At 44.2% G+C, this 23,736-nt stretch overlaps 1 protein-coding gene across 1 annotated transcript in view; it reads left to right on the plus strand.

The window, feature by feature from the left end:
• Nucleotides 1-20,909, plus strand: part of CDK5RAP1 (CDK5 regulatory subunit associated protein 1) — a 41,954-nt gene extending 21,045 nt beyond the window's left edge. The window contains 6 exon segments of the mRNA XM_050807127.1: nt 6,065-6,162; nt 7,514-7,569; nt 9,634-9,764; nt 13,237-13,386; nt 18,932-19,072; nt 20,629-20,909. Of these exon segments, the coding sequence (XP_050663084.1) occupies nt 6,065-6,162; nt 7,514-7,569; nt 9,634-9,764; nt 13,237-13,386; nt 18,932-19,072; nt 20,629-20,709 (657 nt within the window). The 3' untranslated portion in view covers nt 20,710-20,909.
• The last annotated feature ends 2,827 nt before the right edge of the window (nt 20,910-23,736 follow it).

The raw sequence follows: 23,736 nt of genomic DNA on the forward strand, positions 1-23,736 counted from the left end.
CGCCTGCAGGACCGTGAGGGCTATACAGAGAGGGTTCGTTACAAAGTGGGCAGCTGAGTGGTAATAATGGTGATGGGGTGGTAATGGTGGTATGGGGTGGACAGGAAGGAGGTGGTGTGGTGCTCTGGGAAACAGCCCAGACTTTTGCCTCAGACAGACCCAGGTTCAAATCTCAGCTCTTCCACTGCTTTACCAGCAAGCATGTGATGTTTTCAGCTTTTCACCTTTATCTGTAAAATGGGGTTAATAAGGCGTTAACAGTTACCTCCTGCTATGGGTTGTTGTGAAATAGATACAAAGGCATACCTTGTTTTATTGCACTGTGCAGATACTATGGAGTTATTTTTAACAAATGGAAGGTTTGTGGCAACTCTGAGTAAGTCTGTCAGCACCATTTTTCCAACAGCATGTGCTTACTTCACGACTCTGTGTCATATTTTGGTGATTTTCACAGTATTTCAAACTTCATTATTATTATGTCTGTTATGGTGATCTGTGATCATTGCTGTTTAATGTTACTCTTAAAATTGTTTCGTGATACTGTGAGCCACACCCACATAAGACGGCGACCTAAACTGATAAATGATGTGTGTGTTCTGACTGCTCCACTGACGGCCATTCCCCCATCTCTCTCCCTCTCCTCAGCCCTCCCTATTCCCCGAGACACAACAATATTGAAATTGGGCCATTTAATTACCCTACAGTGGCCTCTAAAGTGCTCAAGTGAAGGGAAGGGTCGCACAGCTCTCACTTGAAATCAAAAGCCAGAAATGTTTAAACTTACTGAGGAAATCATGTTGAAAGCCAAGCTAGGCTGAAAGGCCTCTTATGCCAACCAGCCAAGTTGTAAATGCAAAGGAGAAGTTTATGAAGGAAATTAAAAGTACTACTCCACTGAACACATGAATGATAAGAAAACAGCCCTTTTGGCTGGGTGTGGTGGCTCACACCTTTAATCCCAGCACTTTGGGAGGCCAAGGTGGGCAGATCATCTGAGGTCAGGAGTTCTAGACCAGCCTGGCCAACATGGCAAAATGCTGTCTTTACTAAAAATAGAAAAATTGGCTGGGTTTGATGGTACACACCTGTAATCCTAGCTGCTTGGGAGTCTGAGGCTGGAGAATTGCTTGAACCCAGGAGGCAGAGGTTGCAGTGAGCCGAGATTGTGCCACTGCATTCCAGCCTGGGCAATAGAGTGAGTCTTCATCTCAAAAACAAAAAAACAAAAAAACAAAAAAACCCACCAACCCAAACCAGCCTTTTTGCTGATATGGAGAAAGCTTCAGTGATCTGAAGAGAAGATCAAAGAAGCCACAGCACTGCCTTATGCCAAAACCTAATCCAGAGTAAAGCCTTAGCTCTCTTCAGTTCTCTGAAGGCCAAGAGATGTGAGGAAGCTGAAGAAGAAAAGTTTGAAGCTAGCAGAGGTTGACTTACAAGGTTTGAGGAAAGAAGCCATCTCTCTAACATCAAAGTGCAAGGGGAAGCCACAGTGCTGATGTAGAAGCTGCGCAAGTTATCCAGAAGATCTAGCTAAGATCAATGATGAAGGTGGTTCTACTAAACAACAGTTATTCTGTGTAAATGAGCCGTCTTCTATTGGAAGAAGATGTCATCTGGGACTTTCATAGCTAGAGAAGAGTGTCAGTGCCATTCTTCAAAGCTTTAAAGGACAGGCTGACTTTCTTTTGTTTTCTTTTAAAAAAAATTAGAGATGGGGTCTTACTGTGTTGCCCAGGCTGGTCTTGAGCACCTGACCTCAAGCAGTTCTCCCACCTAGGCCTCTCAAGGTGCTGGGATCACAGGCGTGAGCCACTGCACCCAGCCAGACTCTCTTTAGGGGCCAGGGCAGCTGGTGACTTTAAGTTGAAGCCAGTGCTCATGTGCCATTTTGAAAATCCTAGGGCCCTTAAGAATGATGTTAAATCTCTGCCTGTACTCTATAAATAGAGGAACAAAGCCTGGATGATAGCACACCTGTTTATAGCATGATTTACTGAATATTTAATTTTTAATTTTTTGTAGAGTTGGTGTCTCCCTGTGTTGCGCAGGCTGGTCTCAAACTCTTGGACTCAAGTGCTCCTTCTACCTCATTCTCCCAAAGTGCTGGGATTACAGGCATAAGCCACTGTGCTTGTCTAGTTAACTGAGTATTTTAAGCTCACTGTCGAGAGCTACTGCTTAGGAAAAAAGATTCCTTTCTAAATATGACTGTTCATTGACAATGCACCTAAGTCATCCCAGAGCTCTGATAGAGATGTACAGAGAGATTATTAGTGTTGTTTTTATGCCTGCTAACACAATATCCATTTTGCAGCCCATGGATCAAGGAGTAATTTCAACTTTCAAGCCCTATTATTTTAGTTTTTATATAAGATCGATTCTTATTTAAGAAATATATTTCATAAAGCTATAGCTGTCATAGATAATGGCTTCTCTGATGGATCTGGGCAGAGTAAATTGAAAACATTCTGGAAATAGTTCATCATTCTAGATGCCATTAAGAACATTAATGATTCATGGGAACAGGTCGAAATGTCAACATTAATAGGAGTTTGGAAGACACTGATTTCAACACTCGTGGATGATTTTGAGGGGCTCACGACTTCAGTGGAGGAAATAACTGTAGATGTGGTGGAAATAGCAAGAGAACTAGAATTAGAAGTGGGGCCTGAAGATGTGACTGAATTGTTGCAATCTCATGGTCAAACTTCAATGAATGAGGAGTTGCTTCTTATGAATGAGCAGAGAAAATGGTTTCTTTTTTTTTTTTTTTTTTTTTTTTTTTGAGACGGGTCTCACTCTGTCGCCCAGGCTGGAGTGCTGTGTTGCAATCTTGGCTCACTGCAACCTCTGCATCCAGGTTCAAGTAATTCTCCTGCTTCAGCCTCCCAAGTAGTTGGGATTATGGACACCTGCCACCACGCCCAGCTAAATTTTTGTATTTTTAGTAGAGATGGGGTTATGCCATGTTGGCCTGGCTGGTCTTGAACTCCTGACCTCAAGTGATCCACCCACCTGGGCCTCCCAGAGTTCTGGGATTACAGGCATGAGCCACCGTGCCTGGCCTGAAAATGGTTTCTTGATATAGAATCTACTCCTGGTGAAGATGCTATGGATATTATTGAAATGACAACAAAGTGTTTAGAATATTGCATAAACTTAGTTGATAAAACAGTGGCAGGGTTTGAGAGGACTGCAGTTTTGAAAGATGTTCTATTGGGGTAAAATATTATTATAGAATAAATATTCTATTGTGGGTAAAATACTATCAAACAGCATCGCATGTTGTAGAGCAGTCTTTCATGAAAGAGTCATTTGATATGGCCGACTTCATCGTTGTCTTGTTTTAACAAATTGTCACAGCCACCTCAACCTTCTGCAGCCACCACCCTGATCAATCAGCAGCCAGCACCATTGCTCACTTGAAGGCTCAGATGATCGTTAGCATTTTTTTTAGCAATAAAGTATTCTAAGGGTGGGTGTGGTGACTCATCCCTGTAATCCCAGCACTTTGGGAGGTTGAGGCAGGAGAATCACTTGAGCCTAGGAGTTGGACACCAGCCCAGGCAACATAACAACTTTATAATTTTTATTTTTATTTTTTTTCGAGACTGAGTCTTGCCCTGTCGCCCAGGCTGGAGTGCAGTGGCATGATCTTGGCTCACTGCAACCTCTGCCTCCCGGGTTCAAGCAATTCTCCTGCCTCACCTCCCAAGAAGTGGGGACTACAGGCGCGTGCCACCGCGCCTGGTTAATTTTTGTGTTCTTGGTAGAGACGGGGTTTCACCATGTTGGCCAGGCTGGTCTTGAACTCTTGACCTCGTGATCCTCCCGCCTCGGCCTCCCAAAGTGCTGGGATTACAGGTGTGAGCCACTGCGCCTGACCCTATAATTTTTAAATAAAAAAATTAGCTGGGCATCGTAGCACATGCCTGTAGTCATAGTTACTTGGGAGGCTGCAGCAGGAGGATCGCTTGGTCTAGGAGTTCAAGGTTGGGGTGAGCTATGGTTTCACTGCACTCTAGTGAGGGCGATAGACTGAGACCCTATCTCAATATATTTAAAAAAATTTAAGTATAATGAAATTAAGGTATGTACATTGTTTTCACTTAATGGACTGCAGTATAGAGTAAATATAACTTACTTGCACTGGGGAACCAAAACATTTGTGTCACTCACGTTATTGTAATATTCTTGTCATTGTGGTGATCTGGAGCCAAACCTGTGATATCTCTGAGGTATGCCTGTGTTGTGTCAAAGGTACTTAGCACAGGGCCTGGCATGGAGTAGGTAAGCCTGCATCTGAAACCTTCTATTGGAGGTTTTTGGTTTCAGTGAAATGTCTTTCTTTTGGCCCCCACTTTCATCTTTTTTCCTCTGGATTGTCTTCTTATTCAGTTGTAAAAGTTCTTTATATATCCTTTAATTTTTTGACCACTGCAAAACGGCCTTTCTTGCAATGGAGGAGAGAGACTGGGCTCCATTCTCTTTATGTTTTCTTTTCTTTTCTTTTTCTTTTTTTCTTTCTTTTTTTTTTTTTTTTTTTTTTTTGAGATGGAGTCTCGCTCTGTCACCCAGGCTAGAGTGCAGTGCCGTGATCTGGCCTCACTGCAACCTCTGCCTTCGGGGTTCAAGTGATTCTCCTGCCTCAGCCTCCTGAGTAGCTAGGATTACAGGTGCACACCACCATGCCCAGCTAATTTTTGTATTTTTAGTAGAGACGGGGTTTTACCATGTTGACCAGGCTGGTCTCAAACTGCTGACCTCAAATGATCTGCCCAGCTCAGCCTCCCAAAGTGCTGGGATTACAAGGGTGAGCCACCACGCCCAGCCTCTATGTATTCTTGATTCAAATCCTTTGTCAATATGTTTTCAAATATTTTCCCCTAGTATCAGTTTTTTGATGGCATCTTTTTTTTTTTCCCCCTTTTTTCTTCTTTTAAAAATTAAAAAAAAAAATAGACCCAAGGCCTTGCTGTGTTGTCCAGGCTGGTCTTGAACTCTTGGCCTCAAGCAATCCTCCTGCCTTGGCCTCCCAAAGTGCTGGGATTACAGAGGTGAGCCATGACACCTGGCCTGATGGTATGTTTAAAAGTAACTAGTTTGGGCTGGGCATGGTGGCTCACGCCTGTAATCCCAGCACTTTGCGAGGCTGAGGCAGGCAGATAACTTGAGGTCAGTATTTCTAGATCAGCCTGGGCAGCATCGTCTCTGCTAAAAATACAAAAATTAGCCAGGCGTGGTGGTTCACACCTGTAATCCCTGCTACTAGGGAGGCTGAGGCAGGAGAATCGCTTGAACCCAAGAGACAGAGGTTGCAGTGAGCTGAGATGGCACCACTGTACTCCAGCCTGGGTGAGGGAGTAAAACTCTGTCTCAAAAAAAAAAAAAGAAAGTGACTAGTTTGTTGTAAGCTAGATGAAAGAAGTGCCATTTTTGCCTTCTTTGCCTGCTGACCCTAGTGTCAGCATTACCTGTATTCAGCTCCATGGCTTTAATCTGACCTCTGCTTGCTTGCTTCTCTCTACTCTTTAATTTTTTTTTTTTTTTGAGATGGAGTCTTGCTCTGTCACCCAGGCTGGAGTGCGGTGGCGTGATCTCGGCTTACTGCAAGCTCTGCCTCCCGGGTTCACGCCATTCTCCTGCCTCAGCTTCCCGAGTAGCTGGGACTACAGGCGCCCGCCACTACGCCCGGCTGATTTTTTTTTGTATTTTTAGTAGAGACGGGGTTTCACCGTGTTAGCCAGGATGGTCTCGATCTCCTGACCTCGTGATCCGCCCGTCTTGGCCTCCCAAAGGGCTGGGATTACAGGCGTGAGCCACCGCGCCCGGCTTCTTCTCTCTGCTCTTTGAAAGCAGAGATGCCATTAGGTGAAATGTCTGGGATAACAGAAGGGGGCTTGAACAAAAGTTAGGGAATAGGTGATTTGTGTGTTTGGTTTAATTAGCCTCTTTATTATGTGAAAATTAACCTTGGAGGATACATAGTAAGAGCAGTGTTGCTTTCTGTAAGGTTCTTTGGTGAGATTTTGATTACCTATAATGTGTTCTGTTTCATCAGGTTCTGCAGCTGATTCATGAGAGAGATAACATCTGTAAACAGATCCACCTACCAGCCCAGAGTGGAAGCAGCCGTGTGTTGGAGGCCATGCGGAGGGGGTCAGACTTGCTTGGAGAGGGGGCATCCCCCACTTTTCCATGTTTCCTTAATGACCAAACAGTGTCTTTGTTGCCAAGAACCTAGCGTAGTGTGTGGCACACAGTAGCTGCTCAGTAAATATTTATTGTATGACTAAGCCACTGGGCACTGGAGTTTGCTTCTGCTCACTCCATAAGCAAAGGCTAAGGACTGGTCACCCATTTTCACTGTGTAGTTTAAAAAACGTAAATATTTACTGAGCAGCTACTGTGTGCCAGTGAGTATTTATTGTATGACTAAGCTATGGAGCACTGGAGCTTGCTTCTGCTAATTCCATAAGCATAGGCTAAGGACTGGGTCACCCATTTTCACTGTTTAGTATGTTTTTTTAAATTAAGCATCTATGGTGTGGCACACTCTGAGATTTTAATTCTTTAATGTTAACATTAAGGTTTTGTTACATCTTAGAATTTAAATGTCACTCTATGTGTTCACTTTGAGAATAATAAGTATTACACAGATGAGACTGAAGGGAGAATGTGTCTCAAGGCAAGCTGTATGGAATTAGTGCTTTGTCTTTTTCCACAGGGCATAGTGTTCTAGAGGTCCTCTAAAATGTTTAATCTGGAGGCCGAGGTGGGCAGATTGCCTGAGCTCAGTAGTTTGAGAATAGACCAGCCTGGGCAACATGGGGGAACCCAGTCTTTACACACACACACACACACACACACACACACACACACCCCTGCGCAACATGGCAAAACACACACACACACACACACACACACCCCTGCGCAACATGGCAAAACACACACACATACACACACACACACACACACACACACCCACACCCCTGCGCAACATGGCAAAATCCAGTCTCTACACACACACACAAAACCCCCTGGGCAACATGGCGAAACTCAGTCTCTACACACACACACCTGGGCAACATGGCGAAACCCAGTCTCTACACACACACACAACACACACACACTAGCTGGTGTAGGTGGTGCACATCTGTGGTCACAGCTGCTTGAGAGGCTGAGGTGGAAGAATCACTTGGGCCCAGAAGTTTGAGGCTGCAGTGAGCTGAGATTGTGCCACTGCACTCCAGCCTGGGAGACAGAGTGAGACTCTGTCTCAAAAAAAAAAAAGTTTATGTCCTTGAAATAAAAATCCATAGGCTCTAGATTAGATTAGAAGATACAGCTTGGATCAAAAGGGCTCTTTTGGATACTTTAATCTACTTGTGTGCCCTGCCATGTGGATGAGAAGTGATTACACGTGGGAATTCATAGTGTTATCTTTTTGTAGCATTCATTTAAAAAGATTGGATTTATGTAGGCCTTTTCCTTTTGTTCTTTATTGCAGATATTCAAGAGAAGCTTATGTGGAGTTAGTTCACCATATCAGAGAATCTATTCCAGGTACATTTAAGAAACCCATTCTGCTGTGCATGTTACTCTACCAGTGACCAGCCTTGTTGTTAGATACAGGCAGCTGTCATCACCTTTGGCATTTCCTTGTGACACAATTTCTTTTTTCTTTTTTTTTTTTAAAAAACGGAGTCTCGCTCTGTCGCCCAGGCTGGAGTACAGTGGCCGGATCTCAGCTCACTGCAAGCTCCGCCACCCGGGTTTACGCCATTCTCCTTCCTCAGCCTCCCGAGTAGCTGGGACTACAGGCGCCCGCCACCTCGCCCAGCTAGTGTTTTGTACTTTTTAGTAGAGACGGGGTTTCACCGTGTTAGCCAGGATAGTCTCGATCTCCTGACCTCGTGATCCACCCGTCTCGGCCTCCCAAAGTGCTGGGATTACAGGCTTGAGCCACTGCGCCTGGCTGTGACACAATTTCATACTTCTTGTGCTCTTCTTCTTTCTCTTTCTCTCTCTTTGTATTCTTTCTTTTATGTGTTTCTGACTTTTTGTTGTCTTAGTCCTGCTGGAAATACTCAGGTATGGATGACCTTGTGGTCTCGAGGCTATAGAAACTCCTTTTCTATGGTCTTTGTATTTCTGGACATAGAGGAAAGACCTTATCTCATCTTGTACGGTGACAAAGTTATGTCTAAATTAGTTCTGATTTTAGAGCAATTGATATCTTTTAAAATGTGTACTTTTTCTAACTAGCTTTATGGCAACTTATTACTGTAAATTTTAAAAATAATTCCTTTCATATTATCTTATTCTATATTCTCCTCTGTCCTCTTCCTCCTAATAAAATAGTCTGTAGTCTTTTAGTTTAGATTTGGTTGTGGGTGTATACATTTTTCCCAAAATTTCTAATTATAACTGTTTTTTTTGTTTTTTTTTTGTTTGTTTTTTGTTTTTTTGAGATAGAATCTTGCTCTATTGCCCAGGCTAGAGTGTGGTGGTGCAATCTTGGCTCACTGCAGCCTCTGCCTGCCTGGTTCAAGCGATTTTTGTACCTCAGCCTCCCAAGTAGCCAAGACTATAGGCTACCACGCCCAGCTAATTTTTGTATTTTTTTTGGTAGAGACGGGTTTTACCATGTTGCCCAGGCTGGTCCTGAACTCCTGACCTCAAGTGATCTGCCTGCCTCAGCCTGCCAAAGTATTGGGATTATAGGCATGAGCCGCTGCACCCGGCCTAATTATTGTAACTTTTATGCACAAAGACTTTCATTTTGTTGGGGCAGGGTAATGCGGAGTCTAGGTATGTGACTATGGGCGAAGCTCCACTGTTACAGGCTGTGTGGTAGCAGATAAGTGACTTCATTTCTTTGGGCTGCAGCTTTCTCATGTGTAAAATGGAGTTAATAGTACTCACCTCATTGGGTCATTGGAATAATTTTTTTGGGGGGGAATAGGCTCTCATTCTGTTGCCCAGGCTGGAGTGCAGTGGCATGAACACAGTTCACTGCAGCCTTGACCTCCCTGGGCTCAGGTGATCCTCACACCTCAGCCTCCTGAGCAGCTGGGACTACAGTTGAACACCACCATGCCTGGCTAATTTTTGTATTTTTTTGTAGAGATGGGGTTTTGCCAGGCTGGTCTCGATCTCCTGACCTCAAGTGATCCGCCCACCTCAGTCTCTCAAAGTGCTGGGATTACAGGGGTGAGCCACTGCACCCAGCCGCTACTACTGTCTTAAATGACCGTTGTATGAAACCAAATTCAGAAATATATTTTTGTATGAAACACCACAAGCTTTTCACTGGTAAAAACTGAAGGACTGAAATGAAAATGTGGACTCCTACTGTGTCCCTAAATGCAGCACTGGAAGTGGAAATACCTTTTCTAGTGCTTAGGGGAAATGTAGGCCAAGAAGCTGGTCTCTGTCATGGAATGCTGTGGATGAAGAGGCCCATCTTGCCTTACTCTGTACTGACTATTTGTTTTACTTATGCATGGGCTGAATGTCCTAGGGAGGGCCTTACAGTTGCTATCCCTCCCTTGTAATTCACATATGCCAAAGGCCTCCCTTGAAGGTAAACAGCAGTGACCTGTCATCCTTTGCTGTGTGTCACAGGTGTGAGCCTCAGCAGCGACTTCATTGCTGGCTTTTGTGGTGAGACGGAGGAAGATCACGTCCAGACAGTCTCTTTGCTCCGGGAAGTTCAGTACAACATGGGCTTCCTCTTTGCCTACAGCATGAGACAGGTGAGTCCTGGGGTTGGGGAGCACTGACATCATTCCTGACCAGTTTGGAGGTGATTGTAGAGATCCGGGCAGAAGAGAGAGTGGTGGCAAGGCAGTCCTTGAGAAACCACAGGCTCTTACGATTCACTTCCTTTCATTTTTCTAGTCCACTCTGTCTACTCTTTGAAATAGTTCAGCAGTTTGGTGATACATGATTACTGTGCCAGTATTCCTCTTCATTAAAATATTTTAACATTATGTTTAGATTGTTTACAATTTGAATATGGAAGGAGAAAACCTTTTCTTTATAAGAAATCTAAGATTGTTTCTTAACATGCAGAACTCCTTTTTGGTTTGCAGGTGTGATTTATTTTACCGGGGCCCCTGGTCATCTTCGCAACCATCCTCAGTGGTTCCTCATTTCTGTTTTCCTAGGCAAGTGAACTCACTTGGAAGCTTCCCAAGAAACAAAACAGATTCCCGGGAAAACACAGCAGAAGGAGATTAGGAAAGGAGAGATTAGTGCACTTTTCCTGCAGAGAAGGATAGTCCTGGTTGACTGTCATTTTCTTGATTGTAGGCATGGATTTGCATGGTTCACTCCTCATTCCCTCAGTCACCTTTGTGGCAGTGTGCTTGTGTTTGGGCAGGAGATTGAAGGCCCCTGTGGCCAGGGGTCTCAGAAAAGCTGGCTGACGAATGACTGAACCCATGACTTCATTGTCATTGTTACTGAGCTGCCATCAACCAAACTATTTTTTTTGTTTTTTTAAGAAGCAGTGTCTTGCTCAGGCAGTCCTTCCCCCTCGGTCTCCCAAAGTGCTGAGATTAAAGGTGTGAGTCATGACACCTCGACTAATTCATTTGTTTTAAAGCCACTGCATAGTGTTCTGTGGACAGCGTAACTGTGCCGATGTATGTATCTATTCATGTCTCTTTTATTGTTTTGGAGAGATGAAGCTTCAGAGGAACTGTTAGTTTCTGTTTTGCTTTCTTTCCATGGACATCACAAATATGCAAGAGAAATTCTTTTTTTTTTTTGAGACAGAGTCTCGCTCTGTCGCCAGGCTGGAGGGCAGAGGTGTGATCTTGACTCACTGCAACCTCCACCCCTGGGTTCAAGCGATCCTCCTGCCTCAGCCTCCTGAGTAGCTGGGATTACTGGTGCATGCCACCATACCCGGCTAATTTTTGTATTTTTTAGTAGAGACAGGGTTTCACCATGTTGGCCAAGATGGTCTTGCTCTCTTGACCTCGTGATCCACCCAGCCTCCCAAGATAAATTCTTTTTTTTAATTTTTTGAGACAGAGTCTCGCTCTTGTTGCCCAGGCTGAAGTGCAATGGCATGGCAGCTCACCGCAACCTCTGCCTCCTGGGTTCAAGCTATTCTCCTGCCTCAGTCTCCTGAGTAACTGGGATTACAGGCATGTGCCACCACGCGCGGCTAATTTTGTATCTTTAGTAGAGACAGGGTTTCTCCATGTTGGTCAGGCTGGTCTCCAACTCCTAACCTCACGTGATCTGCCAACCTTGGTTTCCCAAAGTGCTGAGATTACAGACGTGAGCCACTGCACCTGGCCTGAGAAAATCTTTTTAATACTAGGATCGGTAGAGGTGGGAGGATCACTTAAGCCCAGGAGTTTCAGACCAACCTGGGTAACAGGGAGACCCTGTCTCTACAAAAAAAAAAAAAAAAAAAAAAAAAAAAAAAGCCAAGCGTGGTGGCACATGCCTGTGTTCCCAGCTATTTGGGAGGCTGAAGAGGGAGGATCACTTGAGCCTGGGAGGTTGAAGCTGTGGTGAGCCAAGATTGTGTCACTGTACTCCACTTTGGCAACAGAGTGAGACCCTATCTCAAAAAAAGAAAAAAAAAAAAAAATCCTAGGGATGGGAAATGGGTTTTCAGTGTGTGGGAGAAGCATCCTATGGTCAGTGAATATGAATGTTCACTTTGGGACTGAATTCCTAAGTTAGGGTTAAGGTTACAGGAACTTAATCAAGAACTTAGTGAATGAGAGCAAGCACTCAAATTGTGCCTCTGCCACTTAATAACTGTGTGACATTGGCTGGGCGCGGTGGCTCACGCCTGTAATCCCAGCACTTTGAGAAGCCAAGGTGGGCAGATCACGAGGTCAGGAGATCGGGACCATCCTGGCTAACACGGTGAAATCCCATCTCTACGAAAAATACAAAAAATTCGCTGGGCGTGGTGGTCCCAGCTACTCGGGAGGCTAAGGCAGGAGAATGGCGTGAACCCGGGAGGTGGAGCTTGCAGTGAACTGAGATCGTGCCACTGCACTCCAGCCTGGGCTACAGAGCGAGACTCTGTCTCAAAAACAAAAACAAAAAACAAACAAAAACTGTGTGACATTGGGCAAATGTCTTGGTTTCCTCATCTGTGAAATGGGGATAACATTAGTACCAACCTCATAGGGTTGTTCTGGGGATTAAGTAAGATAATATGTTTAAAGCAGTTACAGTTGTGTTTCATGCATAGTAAATGCACAACAGAGGTAAGTTATTGTTGTTAGTAGACAGAATGGAGTAAACTCTGCAATATTTTTAGGATTCTCCATTTTCCTCTGTGGATCTTCTCTTCAAGGCAGACTGGTTTGAATGTCCAGACTTTGGTATATAGATACTCCTTTTATTCCATACTTTTGTCTAGCTCAGTGGTTCTCCAGCTGTACTGAGCATGAGCTCATGCCATATAGATATATATATACACACTGTGGTTTTGAATGATTTAAAGGCATTTTAAGGATAAATTCCCTTTTTTCTTTTGGACTAGGTAATACATGCTTGTAGTATAAAATTCAAAAGTTTAAGTGGTGTACATGAGTAGTTCTTCCTTCTTCCTAGGTTGCCTAATGTTTTAGTTCCTTCCCTTAAGGCAACTACTCTTCGCAATTTCTTTTATAACTTTCTGAGGATATTTCATGTTTTCATAAGCATGCCTGTATGTATTCTGTCTACACCAAAGTTATATGTATTCATCTGTACTTTGCTTATTTCAAGTAACAGTAGATTTTGGAGAACAATCCACATTAGTACATATAGAACTATCATTCTGTTTAATAGCTGCACAATATTCCATTGTATAGATAAACCATAATTTCTGTGACTACTTGCCTAATGAAACATTTAGGCTGCATTGCATCTTATGTCTTTATAAATAGTGCTGCTGAGTAACCTAGTGTATATGAGCCATTTGGTATATGTATAAGTGTAATGTTAGGATAAATATGAAGAGTAATTTTGAGTCTGTGATTTTCATGTGCTAAATTTAGAATTTAACCCTTGCAAAAATGTGACTCCACTACATTTCTATCTTGGAATGCTCCCAGAGCCAGAGAAAGCTCTTGGCTCTGGCTTGGGTTTCTGTACATGTGTCTGTAACTTGTAGGTAGAATGAACATGGTGTCCCTCTGTGCATTAAGAATAGATTCTACAAGTCCTGGGTGACCTCTGTTTCCTCTTTTTTTTTAATAGAAGACACGGGCATATCATAGGCTGAAGGATGATGTCCCGGAAGAAGTAAAATTAAGGCGTTTGGAGGAACTTATCACTGTCTTCCGTGAAGAAGCAACAAAAGCCAATCAGATCTCTGTGGGCTGTACCCAGCTGGTGCTAGTGGAAGGGGTGAGGCCATATGTGTTTGTGTTATTATGTTGTTTTTTATGTTTCAGAACATTAGATCTTTGATTTTTTTTTTTCCTTACTATGTTGCCTAGGCTGGACTCAAACTGCTGGGCTCAAGTGATCCTCTTGCCTCAGCCTCCCAAGTAGCTGGGACTACAGGCTGATGTTTTAAATCAAAGTTTTTGTAGTTTTCAATATACAGATTTTGTCCATGTTTTGTTAGATTTACACACAAAAAAAGTATTTATTTATTTATTTATTTATTTATTTTTGAGACAGAGTCTCACTCTGTCACCCAGGCTGGAGTGCAGCAGCAAGATCTCAGCTCACTGCAAGCTCTGCCTCCTGGGTTCACGCCATTCTCCTGCCTCAGCCTCCCGAGTAGCTGGGACTACAGGTGCCCACCACCATGCCTGGCTAATTTTTTGTATTTTTAGTAGAGACGGGTTTTCACTGTGTTAGCCAGGATGGTCTCGATCTCCTGACCTCGTGATCCACCCGCCTCGGCCTCCCAAAGTGCTGGGATTACAGGTGTGAGCCACCAGGCCCGGCCTTTTTTTTGAGGTGGAGTCTCGCTCTTTTGCCCAGGCTGGAGTACGGTGGCACAGTCTCAGCCCACTGCAACCTCTGCTTCCCAGGTTCAAGTGATTCTCTTGCCTCTGCCTCCTGAGTAGCTGGGATTACAGGTGTGTATCACCATGCCTGGCTAATTCTTGCATTTTTTTAGTAGAGACAGGGTTTCATCATGTTGGCCAGGGTGGTCTCGAAGTTATCCGCCCACCTCAGCCTCGCAAAGTGCTGGGATTACAGGCACGAGCCACCATGCCCGGCCTTTTTTTGTTTTTGTTTTTGAGACGGAGTCTTACTCTTTCGCTTAGGCTGGAGTGCAGTGGCACGATCTTGGCTTACTGCAACCTCTGCCTCCCAGGCTCAAGCAATTCTCCTGCCTCAGCCTCCAGAGTAGCTGGGATCGCAGGTACCCACTACCATGCCCAGCTAATTTTTGTATTTTTAGTAGAGACAGGATTTCACCATATTGGCCAGGCTGCTCTCAAACTCCTGACCTCAGGTACTCCACCCACCTCGGCCTCCCAGAGTTGCGATTACTAGTGTGAGCCACTGCTCTCGACCACAAAGCTCTTTCTTAAACATCCAACATAGCCATTACTTACTTGGGGCTAGAGAATAAATAGATTTTTCAAGGCTAGCAGTTGGAGTCATTGCTTTCTTTTAGAGGAGACTTTCTTTCCTCCAGACATGGCCAATTTAAAACACCAAGTTGCTATGTCCAGAGTGGCAGAAAAGATGATAATGGCTCACATCACTCAGCATTTACTGTCTGCCAGGAACTGTGCACTTTATGGCCATCAGCACAGAATGCCACCACTGTCCTTGGAGAAAGGTGCTGTTATTAGCTCCCTTTTGTGCAGGAGGGTACTGACCTCAGAGACAGAGCATAACTTCCCTAAGGTTACACAGCTAGTGTGTGGCAGAGTCGGTATTTGATACAGCTCTATCTCCAGCGTCTATAATCGCTCTGCCTTTTTTTTTTTTTTTTTTACATTATGGAGAATTTTAAACATATGTAGACATGGAGGCTGGCCGTAGTGGCTTGCGCCTGTAATCCCAGCACTTTCGGGGGCTGAAGTGGGTGGATCACTTGAGGTCAGGAGTTTGATACCATCCTGTCCAACATGGTGAAACCCCGTCTCTACTGAAAAAACAAAAATTAGCCAGGTATGGTGGTGCACACCTGTAGTCCTAGCTACTCACGAGGCTGAGGTGGGAGAGTTGCTTGAACCTGGGAGGCGGAGGTTGCAGTGAGCCAAGATCACACCATTGCACTCCAGCCTGGGTGACATAGCAAGACTCCATCTCAAAAAAAAAAGATATTTCTTCAGTAAATACTTCAGTATATATGCCTTTAAGATAAAGACTTTAAAAAAATTATAAACAAAGTGCTATTATATCTGACAATAATTGACAACAGTTTCTTAATATTCTTTTTAGATTTCCAGAGCACTTCCAGCTTTCTTAATATTATCAGATATTTGTTCAGTGTTCTAATTTCCCTGTTTGTCTCATGAATGTTCTTTTACACTTGGTTTTTTTCAAATCATAGAACCTGAACTCTCAATTTAATTGATTTTATTATTTATTTTTTATATTTTTTGAGAGAAAGTCTCTCGCTCTGTCGCCCTGGCTGGAGTGTGGTGGTGTAACAATAGCTCACTATATCCTTGAACTCCCTGGGCTCACATTGACCCTCCTGCTTCAACCTCCTGAGTAGCTGGTACTATAATGTGTACAACCATGCCTGGCTAATTTTTCAAATTTTTTGTAGAGATCGGGTTTTGCTGTGTTGCCCAGATTGATCTCAAACTCCTTGACTCATGCAATCCTCCTACCTCAGCCTCCCACAGTTTTGGGATTACAGGCATGAGCCACTGCACTGGCCTGAACTCTCTTTTTTTAAAAAAATTTATTGTAAAACAACTGCAAACCCATAGGGAAGTTGCAGTGTATTACAAAGACCCTTGAATCATTTCACAGTAAGTTGCTGCCCTGATGTCCCTAAACCCCCAAATACTGTAATGTGTATCTTGTACAAACAGGGACATTCTCCTAGATAACTGTAGTACAACTATGAAAATCAGGAAATTAACCTTGTTAGATTACTACTATCCAATCCTGAGACCCCATGTAAGTTTCTCCAGTTGTCTTCAAACTGTCCTTTATAGGAAAAGGATTTGGTTTAGTACCACATGTTGCATTTAACTGTCATGTCTCTCTAGTCTCCTTTAGTCTAGGATGGTTTCTCATTATTTCTTTGACTTCCATGACCTTGACACTTAAAGATTACAGGCCAGTTATTTTGTAGAAGGTCCCTAATTTGATGTATTTTCATGATAAGCTTCAGGTTATGCATTCTTTGGCAGGAATACCAGAGAGAGGACGTTGTATTCTAATCGTATCCTGTGAGGTGGCGTACAGTTCTGATTTGTCTCATTACTGATGATGTTAACTTTGAAAACATGGAAGATACTGTCTCCCAGCCTTCTTGACTGTAAAGTTACTCTTCTTCCTTTTGTAACTAGTAAGTATTTTGTAGGAAATAGTAGAGACTCTAAACCTCAGCTGAAGGTTGTTTTCCTAAAGCGGTATTCATTTAAAGACTGAACTCCTTCCTGTGTCTTTGATACTTAAGAATATAGCATGTAGTCAGAACTTGATTTTCTAATGGCAGATTATGTGCCCTTTGGATTCTTTTTGGCTCATTATTTTAACCCCGGACTGGGTATCACTCAGTGTATTTAATGTAAGATTCTTATAATGATATACTTCTGTCCCTTCCTCCTCCTTCTGTGCTATTGTTCCAGATTTTTACTTTTGTATCCCTAAATCATTGTTATTTTTGCTTTAAACAATTATCTTTTAAAGGAACTTTAATAAATGAGAGAAAAAAGTCTGTATTTACCCACTCATTTACTATTTCTGGCATTCTTCATCCCTTGTGTACGTTCACGTTTCCACTGGGCATCGTTTTGTTTGTGCTTGAAAGGCTTCTTTTAACATCACTTGTAATGCAGGTCTTTTGGCAGTGATGCCGCCCAGGTTTTGTTTGTCTGAAAAGATCTTTATTTCACCTTCCTTTTAAAAATATACTTTCACCGATTGTTGACTTTTAGGTTGACATTTTGAAGGTATCATTCTGTTGACTTCTGACATACATGATTCTGACAGGTTTGTGGTCATTCTTCTTTACTCTATGCCGTTTTCTTTGGCTGCTTTTAAGATTTTGCTTTATCATTGTTTTTAGGAATTTGATGTGGCTGGGGGTGGTTTTCTTTGTGTTTACCCCTTTGTGTTTTCTTTGGGATTTTTTTGAGGCTTCTTAGTTTCTGGGGTTATAGTTTTCATCAAATCTGGAAAAATTTCACCTGTTACTCTTCAGATTTTTTTTGCTCTGCTTCCTCTTCCACCCACCTCCACCACTTCAGTACTTCAATTACACATATGTCCAACCACTTGATACTGTCCCAGAGATCACAGAGATTGTTCCTTCCCTCCCTCCCTCCCTTCCTTTTTTATTTTTTATTTTTTTATTTTTTTAATTTTTGAGACGGAGGCTCACTTTGTTGCCCACACTGGAGTGCAGTGGCATGATCTCGGCTCACTGCAACCTCTGCCTCCCGAATAGCTGGGACTACAGATGTGCGCCACCATGCCTGGCTAATTTTTGTATTTTCAGTATCGATGGGGTTTCGCCATGTTGTCCAGGCTGATCTCAAACTCCTGACCTCAGGTGATTCACTCGCCTCAGCCTCCCAAAATGCTGGAATTACAGGCGTGAGCCACCGCGCCTAGCCAAGAAAACTTTTTTATTCTCTGGATAGTTTGGCCTCACTACTACGATGTGGCCTTCTGTCAGGAGTTGCTAGTAAATATATCCCAAGGAACCGATGAGCATAATTTCTACCCTCCAGGAACTTACGACTGTGACAAATCCATAAACTCTTCTATTTGGTGGTGGATTCCAAGCCACATGTGAGTTCTCGGAACTGTTCAGTGGACAGTTCCCAGGTTACTCTCTTTGCCTGACTTCATGGAGTTTTATGCTACCTGTGCAAGTGTTAGTGTTCAGTGAAGACTCATAAGGACCCCCTGCATATTTCTGAAATTCTTTTTCTGCTTCGCTCCCTCCTTTCTAGAATTTGCTTCACAGTTTCTAAGTATTTCAGGCTCCCTGGAGCCTGACCCCTCTCTCTTCAGCGCAGGGAGGACCGTTGTGCTGTGCGTGGGCTCTCCCCTCCTGCTTCACAGGCTCCCGTCTGGCATTGCCTTCTGGCAGAAAGCGGGGGTGATTGGGGGGCTCACTTTGTTTTCCTTCTCTCGCAGTTCACAGTCTTGTGTGATCTTTTTTGTCCAGTATCCGAAAACGGTTGTTTCATGTATTTTGCCCAATTTGCTGGTTATTATTTATAAGGCTGAAGGGTAAACTTGTTTCTCTCTCTTTATCATGGCTGGAAGAGAAGGGTTTCTGTAGACTCTAGAAGTTCATCCCATCATAGTGATGTTAGTATTTTCCTGGCTCTGTCTTCTGGGTGTTGTGATGGAGATTCTGCCTTTCAGTCTGTCTATTCAGTAACGGCAAGTAATCCAGGCCAAACAATCCCAGAACATTCATGAGTGATTAGTATGAGACTGGGTACAGTGACAGTTGGTTTTCCAAATGCATCACTCATATGTCTCTGGATTTAGGCCTGTTGGAGGTCCATTCTTGCAGAAGGCAGTTCTCTACAGACTCATTGATTAATTGATTCATTACAATAGAGTTAGCAAAACTTTAGCGTTTCTATTGTGGGCCATACACTGCCCTTGCTGGTGAAGCAGCAGCAAACACTGAGTCTTCAGTGATTCCTTGGTTAAGGATTGCTCTGTGGGTCGGACTCTTGGGGATCCAAGACAGAGAAGGCACAAGTTCTACCCTCCAAGAACTTACGACTGTGACAAATCCATAAACTCTTCTCTCTTCTTTCTGCAGCTCAGTAAACGCTCTGCCACTGACCTGTGCGGCAGGAATGATGGAAACCTTAAGGTGATCTTCCCTGATGCAGAGATGGAGGATGTCAATAACCCTGGGCTCAGGGTCAGAGCCCAGCCTGGGGACTATGTGCTGGTGAAGGTGAGGAGTCCTTTTGGGCTGTCGGCTTGTACTGTGAAATGAGTGTTGGTTTGGATAATTTGTGGTAATAAAGTTTTGTCCTAGAGACACATTTTAGTAAAATAAAAATCTCCTCTCTGGCCGGGCGCGGTGGCTCAAGCCTGTAATCCCAGCACTTTGGGAGGCCGAGACGGGCGGATCACGAGGTCAGGAGATCGAGACCATCCTGGCTAACACGGTGAAACCCCGTCTCTACTAAAAAATACAAAAAACTAGCCGGGCGAGGTGGCGGGCGCCTGTAGTCCCAGCTATTCCGGAGGCTGAGGCAGGAGAATGGCGTGAACCCGGGAGGCGGAGCTTGCAGTGAGCTGAGATCCCGCCACTGTACTCCAGCCTGGGTGACAGAGCGAGACTCCGTCTCAAAAAAAAAAAAAAAAAAAAAAATCTCCTCTCAACCAGTACAATGGAAGGGCACTTTGGATTGTATTTTAGACTGCTCCTTACTAATGCTTTCTTATTCTTCTTACCTTTTCTCGTGCCCTGCCCTGGAAGGGTTCTTTGTGGGAATTCGGTGAGTCTGGAGTAAGCAGTGGCAGGTAGTTTCTTGCTGCAGAGAGGCCAGGAGGTGTAAGTGATTTCCAGTGAGTAGAGAGTGTTCCCTGACGGAGATCAACGTGTTCTTTGTGATCTCTGACGGATCAGGCCTCTCTAACGTACATGTGCTCAAGTTTCTTGGGTCTCTTCCCTGGACTTGCAGATCAGCTATATGGCTATGGGATTTTCCCTCTCTTTCTTTCTCTCTTTCACTGGCGATATGCTTCTTTTATTCTCTCCTTCCAGTTCTTCTTTTCTTCTGCCTTCTCTTCTCACACTGCCCAGTTCTGCTACTGCCACCTTCCCTGTCTTGTTCTCATGTCCACTTTGCCTCAGAACCAGAAGCTGGCAGGACACGGACTAATGGGTTAGGCAGGACACAGACTGATGCCCTAGAGCATCCACAGAAGTTCCTTTAAGGGCAGGGAAAATGCCTGTTTTGTTTCTGTTTATTTATCTTTATCTTCTGGCACCTAGGGCAATTCCGGGTACAAAATATGTACTTAGTGAGTATTTACTAATGGACTGACTTGTTCTTATGGTAAGAAATGTGACCACAGATAACTTTGGGTCACATTCTTTCAGCTCTCGGTTGGAGGAGAGAGAACATTTCTCACCAATTGTTGGCTGTAAATATCCTAAGGAAGGATTTGACTGGCTCAGCCTTGGAGTTAGGAGGACAGGGTCTGTGATGGGCAGTTTCACCTGAATTTTATGGTTAGAGTTGAGGAGGAGCCATCTTCCAAGAGAAAAGGGAGACATGTCTGGGTCTGACCTGCTTTGACTTCTTAAATTATATATATTGCCATTCCATGAGGCCTCTCTTCCTGCCAGGATCAGGGGCACACAGGAGCCATGTGGTCTGTGCCAGCCAGTCGCCTCCATCAGATTCCTTTTAGGGGCTTCTCCTCTAGAGGCTCCATGTGAAGTCCCAGTGGTACAGTCCTAGTTACCTTGCCTTCTTCTGCCTGGTTTTCTTTCAGATCACCTCGGCCAGCTCTCAGACACTTAGGGGACATGTTCTCTGCAGGACCACCCTGAAGGACTCCTCTGAAAATTGCTGACCTGAGAGGATGGCCTCAGAGCTGACTTGGGCAGTCCTCCCCAACAGGAAGGGGAGACATTGCCGGCCACTGAGGAGAGAGGTCATGAAGCTGTGGAGATAAGCTGCAAGGGGTGAAGCAACTTTATGTCAGTGGAAAACGTGTCTCTTTAAAGCTGCTATGTGAACAGCTTTTATAGTCATTAAATTTACCCAAACTAAAATTAACCCTTTGTCTCTCAATTTTACTTCATTTTTACCTTGGTTAGTGTTTCTGGAGTTTTCCCTGCAGTCTCTGTTAAGTGTTTTCCAACCCAGTTTCTCCTGTGGACACTGCTACCTCTCTGGTTTTCTCCCCTGGGCCTAGGAGGTAGAGACTGAAGGAGAGGAAGGTGGGGAGAACCATTTGCTTGGGAAAACTGCTCTCGACCCTCCTGACATTTGCATTGGATGCCACTAACTTAGCTGCCTATCGCTGCACTTTATTTTATGTGTTTTACCTGAGGATTTCCCTCATGGTCCTCTTTTTTTCTGACACCAAAGTTGACTTTTAAATTGTTCTAAAGCCACTGAAGCAAAAAACTTCATAAAACACTCTGCTTTCCTTTACAACCCCCACAACAAAAAAAATTATTTGTTGGAAAAAAATGGTTTTTTTACTTGAGATGAAACAATATCGTCTGGGCACGGTGGCTCACACCTATAGTCCCAGCACTTTGGGGGGCTGGGGTGGGCGGATCACTTGAGCTCAGGAGTTTAAGACCAGCCTGGCCAACGTGGTGAAACCCTGACTCTGCTAAAAAAAACTCCAAAAGTTAGCTGGGCGTGGTGACAGGCGCCTGTAGTCCTAGCTACTCAGGAGGGTAAGGCAGGAGAATACACTGAACCTGGGAGGTGAAGGCTGCAGTGAGCCGAGATCATGCCACTGCCCTCCAGCCTGGGGGAAGCGCGAGACTCTGTCGCAAAAAAAAAAAAAAAAAAAAAAAAAAAAAAAAAAAACGAAACTGTTAATTCAAAACATAAACTGGGCATGGTGGCTCACACCAGTAATCCTACCACTTTGGGAGGCTGAAGCGGGTGGATTGCTAGAGCCCAGGAGTTGGAGACCAACCTGAGCAATGTGGCAAGACCCTGACACTATAGGAAAAAAAAAAAAAAAAAAAAATTAGCTGGGTGTGGTAGTGCAGTCCTGTAGTCCCAGCTACTTGGGAGGCTGAGATGGGAGGATCACTTGAGCCCAGGAGATAGAGGCTGCAGTGAGCTGTGATCACACCACCACACTCTAGGCTGGGTGACAGAGCAAGACCCTTTCTCAAAAAAATAAAAAACATGAAAAACCAACAAAACTTAGAGATGTGGTTTACCTCTGTCACTCACTTCTTTAAAAGTTTTCATGAGTGTTCAGTCAAAACCAACTATCCCCTTGAAATGTTATCTGTCTGAATTTCCAAGTGGACCACAGGACTGTAGACTGTCTTGGAATGTCCTCAGAAGGCTCTGTGATAGATCAGGCACAGAGTAAAAACCCAAGTCCTTTCAAATGGATGAGGAAAAGACAAGGATAGAAGAAGCTTTTCAAACTTCATATTCTCTCCTGTAGCTGTGGTCTCTTCTTCCTCCTCTGCCTCCTTGGAAGCCTCGTTGCCCTCCAAAGCCTCCCTGGCCTTTGCCACCAGCATTTTTTAGTCTGTGAGGTCTGACAGCACTTGGAGTTTTAGAAAATGTCATTACCAGGTGGGGCACAGTGGCTCACACCTGTAATCCCAGCACTTTAAGAGGCTGAGGCAGGTAGATCACCTGAGGTCAGGAGTTCGAGACCAGCCTTGCCAACATGGCGAAACCCTGTCTCTACTAAAAATAACAAAAAAATTAGCTGGGCCTGGTGGCAGGTGCCTGTAATCCCAGCAATTAGGGAGGCTGAGGCAGGAGAATCGCTTGTACCCAGGGGGTGGCAGTGAGCTGAGATCGCGCCATTGCACTCTAGCCTGAGCGACAAAAGCGAAACTCTCTCAAAAAAAAAAAAAAAAAAAAAAAAAAAAAAAAAGAAAAGAAAAAATGTCATTACTTATTAGGCTTTAAAAAAATTATGTATCTTTTCCCTTGGACCTATTAGTAGATTTCAAGTAGTGGTTCTCAGCCCCTTCACCACCACCAAGGTTATTTCATTCTGTGGGTATCATGAGAAAAAATCCGAGAGATGGTAGCATGGAATTTTTGGAGTTAGAGGACTTTGGTTCACGTCCCCACTTTATTGCTTGAGAGTTGTCTGAAATTGAGTAGTTAATTTATTCTTCTCTGTCTTGGTTTTTTTTTTTTGGTTTGTTTGTTTTTTTGAGGTGGAGCCTCACTCTGTCACCGAGGTTGGAGTACAGTGGCACGATCTTGGTTCACTGCAACCTCTGCCTCCCGGGTTCAAGCGATTCTCCTGCCTCAGCCTCCTGAGTAGCTGGGATTACAGGTGCCTGCCACCACGCCCGGCTAATTTTTTTTTTTTTTTTTTTTTTGAGACGGAGTCTCGCTGTGTCTCCCAGGCTGGAGTGCAGTGGCGTGATCTCGGCTTACTGCAAGCTCCGCCTCCCGGGTTCACGCCATTCTCCCGCCTCAGCCTCCCAAGTAGCTGAGACTACAGGCGCCCGCCACCACGCCCGGCTAGTTTTTTGTATTTTTAGTAGAGACGGGGTTTCACCATGTTAGCCAGGATAGTCTCGATCTCCTGACCTCGTGATCCACCCGCCTCGGCCTCCCAAAGTGCTGGGATTACAGGCTTGAGCCACCGCGCCCGGCCTGCCCGGCTAATTTTTTATTTTATTTTTAGTAGAGAAAGAGTTTCACCATGTTGGCCAGGCTGGTCTCGAACTCCTTCCTGACTTCAAGTGATCCGCCTGCCTCGGCCTCCCAAAGTGCTGGGATTACAGGTGTGAGCCACTGTGCCTGGCCTGGCTTAGTTTTTTAATGTGAAACATGAAGATAGTAACATGCATATCTCACGTGGAATTCAGTGACACAATCATCCTTCTAGAGAGTTTAGCACAGTCCGTGGAACATTACG

This window comes from Macaca thibetana, chromosome 10 (genome assembly GCF_024542745.1).
Source record: "Macaca thibetana thibetana isolate TM-01 chromosome 10, ASM2454274v1, whole genome shotgun sequence".
NCBI classification, from domain to species: domain Eukaryota; kingdom Metazoa; phylum Chordata; class Mammalia; order Primates; family Cercopithecidae; genus Macaca; species Macaca thibetana.